Below are 6,909 nucleotides of genomic sequence, written 5' to 3' on the forward strand. Positions count from 1 at the left end.
AATGGATGGGTGTTTATAGGTATTTATTTCAATAACTTAATAGTGATTAATAACAGTGAAAGATCTATATGAGAAGTTTTATTTAGAATTTTAAGGTGTACACTGTATGTGCCTTGGTGTGTATCAAATTGATTTTTCAAGATTTGTAGTTAAAAAGAAAATATATATATATATATATATATATATACCCATTGAAACAATACAGACTAAATGAAACTAGAAAATAAACAAGAAAAAATTAAAGTGTTGAAGAACATGTGAAAATACACCAGAAATTGTGATAATCATAATTACCCATAAAGCCCCAAAAAATGCTCTTAGCAACTTATCCAATACATGGTTATTTTTAAGGCTAGTACATTTCAGTAAGACTATCAAGATTGCTTAATCTTCATTATGTATATGTATTGTTCTAATTAAATTGTACTCAAAACTAAAGAGTTTATCTTCTACTCTTTATGGCACTCTACGGGTGTCAGAGAGGGAAGTAAACATTTCTTTGGCAACTCGAGTGGTTTGGTCGAGAGATTGATCTGTTACAGTTGCTATGTTTTTAATGTCATCAACCCTTCTTTTTGGTCTTTGTTTATTTCCATTAATCCTAAGGTTGTGCAATCTTTGTGATAATGATGTTAGGCAGCTATCTCACTTGTACTTGGATTTGATGGAGAATGAGGTGACTTAATGACATAATCACTACCAGATATCAGCATAAATTAACACATACATATATCTAAAAGAAATGGCATAGTGCAGCAAGATACTGGTATTCATCTTCTATAACTGTGTAACAGGTTATGCTTATAGAATAGTATTGATAGATTTTTCATAATAACTAACAGTTTTTCAAATTAACAAATACTAAGGAGGATTCAATAAATATATGTAGAAAGCAACATCTTCATAAGCAGAGATATACAAGAAAAATATAGGACAACAAGTATGGCTGGAAAACATTTTAGTATTAATATATATATATATATATACATATACAGATGTTGCTGAAATATGTAATAGCACTTATACATATATACACACACACATCCTCTAGTTGTATCATAACTGATAAAAAATGTCCTATTTAGATAATCAGCTATCATGAAAGTACTTGAACTGAATTTTAATTTGAAGAGATTGGCATACAATCACACTTGAGTACAAGTTCATGGTACATACATGTACAAACTCATATTGTTGAAAAATTGAATTTATTTGAAATAATATTTTTCAAGCTTTGTTGAACTTGGTCATGATCTGCCCTAGTTTCAATACAATACAGTAAATACCTTGACTGCAATAAAGCAAGGCTACGTTTGAGAGATGAGTTTTCTGTGTTACCCTCATGCAACAGTAGTTCTGAGGTGCCCCGTTGGGGTCTGTCCCCCAGTTATTATATGATGGTTTCATTTCTTGCTCTTCTGTACATCTCATTTCTGTTGTAATGATCTTTTGTTTTTGTCTTTTTCTAAGAGTCTAAATCTTGTAACTTGTAGCACAGTGTTGAAAAAAGAAAAAAAAAGAGATTTGTACTAGGTTGAGCTTGGTACTTGTTGGGATGTTGGCATAGGGAAGATAAGCAACAGCTGTTTAGGTATTTACAGTAGATCCTCGATTAATGGGTACCTCGAAACAGTGGGCACCACACCATTAAGGGCAGACTTTTTCAGTCTCTTTTTTTTTTTTACTACTATGTGTAACCAAAATAAATCTTGCAATAATGGGCACCTTGATATTCCAAACTAAGGGCAGTGTCTTTAGTCTAGTTCTCTATACATGCACTTGATAAAGCAGGCAGTTGTCTTTGTATGTTTATACGATATATCACTAAATTCCAAACATCTCGGAAGGATGACCAACATTCAAACACTTTGGATGTTTATTGGATAGGCTCTGAACCATACACTGTAATAAACCTTTTCACCGATTCAAAGTGCAATGTTATTACTCTGGGGAATTCTCATTGTAAACATTGTATGATACATAAGATGATAAATTCCACATCGTGTTCTCAGAGCAGGGGTCAAGTCGGCTTATTTCTGTGCATGTGCTTTGTTGCTCTCAAGTGTCACATATTTCTTATGTCACATAAACAGTCTAATGACACAAGCGGTGATTTGGTGCTTTATTTTCAGTGGATTTCTACTTCAGTTGTTGACAGTAAAATAAACACAGAAAATAAATGTGAAATGTTTAGCAGTCCAAACTCTGAAGAGAAATACTTTAAAACTTTGTGACCAGTAATAAACAAAAAGGGCACAGCTAATTCACTTCCTGAGATTTCCTGTTTACAACGCTCCATGTCATGACAATGTGCAACTCATGAACACCAGTGTCCTGAATACACCAAACAAAATGGGGGCCTCAAAATTCAGAAATTTAGTATGGTCAGTATGGAAGCCAGCTTTGTGTGGCTCATTTTTGATATTAAGGGCACTTTGCTATAGAGAGCAGTTGGAAGGGTGCCCTTAATGTCAATGTTCTACTGTAATTCACTTTTGCACAACTTGTCATAGTCTTTCTGTCCAGCTTCCCCTCCTTAGTGAAAATGCAACCCAAATATTTCAACTCGAAAGTTGTTTGATGGTATTTCCATTAATTGTCTGCTGTTCATCAGTGTGGTTTCTGTTAAACACATTCTGCAACTTTTCTGATTATATACATGCCGTGTCTTTTACTTTCTATATCTAGTTCATTAAAGTGTAGTTGAACTTTGTCTGTCTCCTAGTTGAATATACTGTGGTTATCAGCAAAGAGCATTTCATTCAATCCTTTCTTTGCTTGTTTTTCTTATTTACAGATATTGTAGGTGTATGGCATGAAAAGTAAGGCTGACAGAATGTAGCTTTGTCTGACTCCTGAGGACACATTGGACCAGTTCATTGATCTTGTCTTTGTCCTGATAGCTACTCTTGCTGTCTTTATATAATGCTCTTAAAATTTTAATCATTTGAGTAGAAACACCATTTTGAGAATGTCCTATAATTCGCTTCATTTGAATATTGAAGGCCTCTTCTTGGTCAAAAAAACTTTTAATTTATCATCACATTCTATTATCTGTCAAAAGTTGAAAATTAATTACATTTTGGTGGTACAATATCTGTTTCTCTTTAAGTACTTGAGTTTGATGGTGGATTGTATTATTTTCTCAACAATCTTGGGAAACTTCTTTGTGTGACTTAGTGCCAATCTTTTGGTATTTGCTGTTGTTTCTACCCACTTACTTGACCATATCTGTCCATTTCACTCTTGTTTCCTTATTGCTTTGATTATTTCTGCTACAATATTGTCAATGCTAGGAACTTTGCTAGTTGTTATTTTCCTGGTTGTCTCTTTGACTTCTCAGCAGCAGGTCTGTTTCATCATCTGTAATGTTGTATTATTCTTCTGTGTGTGGCTTTAATATTTACAAGGGATTGAGTAGATGTTCAAAGTACTTTTTCCACTTATTAGTTTTTTCTTGGTTAATGATGATGTGTGTATAGGGTCATACAAATATTATTTGCTAGTTGGAGTTCTATATTGGTTAATGATGATGTGTATAGGGTCATACAAATATTATTTGCTAGTTGGAGTTCCATCTTGGTTAATGATGATGTGTATAGGGTCATACAAATATTCTTTCTTCTTGTTGCCTTACAGTTTCATAGAAGTCTTTGATGTCACACTTTTCTTGCTGATCAGCTCACTGCCAAATTTCTGCCATAGTTCATTCTTTTCTTTGTTGATGTTCTTTTTGGCAGGCCTTGACAGCCAGTATTGCACATAGCCTGAACATGGTATTTTTCCAGATCTGTTGTAGGAAAAAAAAATACTTGGCTTCATTTTCTCATATGTTTGCACTATGAAAATAAGAATTTTTCAAACCAAATTTGTGTACATTTTTATAATTTCAACAAAAATCTCTATGTCCATATAAAGCTGTGAACTAAGTAATTGTAATTACTTGATTAGTAACAGATGTTATTTGGCAAAAAACAACTAATAAAAGAGTTTAGAAAGCACTTAAAGTTACCTATAATAAAGGTACTGTTATTTGTTACAGTGTAACATTTTTGCAAATGCACTTTAGGAAATCAAATAAAGAAAAGAGAAAGAACAAATAAATTTTTATTATTTTTCAGTTTTTAGTGTTTTATATATATAGATTATCTGGAACATTGAACATCAGAATTGTTTGTTAAACTAGTGTAGTATGCACATATGCAGACTGACTGTAGAAACAAACAAAAGAACAAAATCAGAAGTTTTCTTATAAGCATGCCATGAATTTCATAAAGCAAAAATACCAAATGTATCTTTCTGATGGTGATTATTTTGTGACATTTTTTTAAAAGCTGTAGAACGAGATATTTAGTCACTGCATAACAAAATATTTTTGTGCTAAACTATAACCGTTCTGAAAGAGAAAATTATTTACGAGTTTTATAATATTGAAAATTCTTAACTATAATGTTTAAGTACACAATGATAAAGTTACTACTTCCATTTTATGCTCTCAACTTACTTTATCTGAGAAAATGCTTTAGAATTACATCATTATTCTCTTGGTTTTATATTTTACCAAGTGTTAGATTGATGTATTAATTACATCATCATTATTCTGTTGATTTTATATTTTACCAAGTGTTAGATTGATGTATTAATTACATCATCATTATTCTCTTGGTTTTTATATTTTACCAAGTGTTAGATTGATGTATTAATTACATCATCATTATTCTCTTGGTTTTATATTTTACCAAGTGTTAGATTGATGTATTAATTACATCATCATTATTCTCTTGGTTTTTATATTTTACCAAGTGTTAGATTGATGTATTAATTACATCATCATTATTCTCTTGGTTTTATATTTTACCAAATTTTAGATTGTGTTGTTTGTGATTTATTATGTGTATCGTTCATTCTATTTAATATTTTCTATGCTATTGATTGCAAATTAATGTTCATTAATTGTCTGTCATTATCTCCGTGCAGTTTGAAGAAGCTACAATAGATATATTAGACATCACAGAGCGTTGGTATAACACTCTTAGCAGGGATCCTATGCATATGTTTTTGGGTATCTGTAAACAGCCATTTCAAGATCTTCGATGTAATGCGCAAAAAGTCATACAGACAATGGCCAGTCAGAAATGGGGACAAAATGAACTTGCAAGATATCCAGGCTTTGTAGAGTACTTACTAAACCGCTCAACAGAGCATGATAAAGAAGGCAGAGAATCGAAGTTTATGATTGTTAAGACTCTAGTTGAATCCCCCACCTCCCAAGAAATCTTTGGAAATGAAACTTTTCTTAAGCTTAGACGTTACTTTCAAGAAGGTCCATTTTTCATGGAAGCAGAGTCATCAGTGGTCTTTGAAAGATCTTCTTGAATTAGAAACTCTTAAGCATTAAAAAAAAAGAATACATCAGCAGCCCAGGACTTTACTGTTACATTATGAATAACCTGTTTGAATATTAAGGTTTTTTTTTGCTGGATCCATTGTGTAGAGTTTTTGTTATTAAAAGCATATAGTATATCCAATCAATTGAAATTTTTTAAATGAAAACATAAGTGAAAATAGCAGAGGCATTACATTGTAACACTCTTTTTTTGTGAATAAATTGATAAAAAACAGAAAAAAGTTTAATCAAAATCAATTGTTATCTTTAAAAGGTGGAGCAAAGTAAACTGTATAATTCTAAATAAATCTTACAAGTTAGAATTTCAATGGCATCAAAATTACTGTTCAACTGTATTTATTGATAAAAGATCTTTGCAACATAATAAAAACAAATATTTAATTTTACATTTGTTTACTCACTCACAACTTTAATGCTAAGGTATGTAGGAATTATTCTAATGTAAAGATCACCAAGACTTTACCAGAAAAAAAAAATCTCTAAGTACTGGTTTATAGTGATAGGCAAAATAAACTTGCTCCTTATTTCACCCGTAAGAAAACGAAAAATGATATCAAAATTAATTTCTAAATTTTATAGATGTCGCTTTCTAAGCTTTTAATAGTTATATATAAAGCCACAGGAAAAAAAAAGTGCAAACAGGATGATAAGATACATCAAAAACATTAATATATATATATATATATATTCCTCGTATATCCATGCTGCTAAGTTATTTTTTAAAATTCATTTGTTGACGCTCCCGTTACGTATTTCTTTTTGTAGGTAGTTAAATATTGGGGTTTCTGCGTGGTTTTGAATTAATAACATACGAGCTGAATGAAATTATATTAAAATAAATGTTTTAGGAACATGTTTTCTAAAAATTAATGATAATCTGGTAACAATATATGTATGGAGAATGACTATCCTATTTCTAGTACTTCACGAAAACAACATTTTTTATGTATATTTTGTCATATCCTTTAAGTATCGCTTGATTAGCAGTTTGACTTTGTATATTTTAAAGTTAGGTTCAAATATTCTTGATATATCTTGATTCTCAAAGACATATTCCTAATTGGTCAACTGTATGACCCTACAAATGCAATGCATTTTATTATGAAATTCGGGGACTTCTCTTTGGACTGTCTTCCTGATTTTGGCTTTGTTAGCCTGCTGAGCTGAAGAAGCGCGCTTTAATTTGGGCATTTTCAAAATGAAATGTGGTGCGGGTTATTATAGAGTGGGTGCGTGTATACCGATTGAATTTTATTACTCATCACGATCTCTAACAACCTACCCTCAAAACTAATTATGTGTCTAAAGTGACTGGTATATATATATATATATCTGTGTGTGAGTGTGGCTGGAAGAATTTAAAAAAAGATAAACTTGCTTGCTTCGGCAGATAGCGCCATCGTTTCGTGCAAGTTGCGTATGGATCGGTACCGCAACGGCCAAAATATCGGCGTGAAAGACTGACTGCTTTTCGACTTTATATAGCAGAATTACTTAAATCT

At 31.5% G+C, this 6,909-nt stretch overlaps 1 protein-coding gene across 1 annotated transcript in view; it reads left to right on the plus strand.

The window, feature by feature from the left end:
* The window catches only part of LOC106475546 (26S proteasome non-ATPase regulatory subunit 5-like), a 7,036-nt gene extending 1,243 nt beyond the window's left edge, over positions 1-5,793 (plus strand). Inside the window, exon 2 of the mRNA XM_013936225.2 lies at positions 4,978-5,793. Coding sequence (XP_013791679.2) covers positions 4,978-5,376 — 399 coding nt within the window. The 3' untranslated portion in view covers positions 5,377-5,793. The remainder of the gene's footprint in view (positions 1-4,977) is intronic.
* Positions 5,794-6,909: the final 1,116 nt, after the last annotated feature.

The sequence above is a fragment of the Limulus polyphemus genome, unplaced genomic scaffold, assembly GCF_000517525.1.
Source record: "Limulus polyphemus unplaced genomic scaffold, Limulus_polyphemus-2.1.2 Scaffold8782, whole genome shotgun sequence".
Classification (NCBI taxonomy): domain Eukaryota; kingdom Metazoa; phylum Arthropoda; class Merostomata; order Xiphosura; family Limulidae; genus Limulus; species Limulus polyphemus.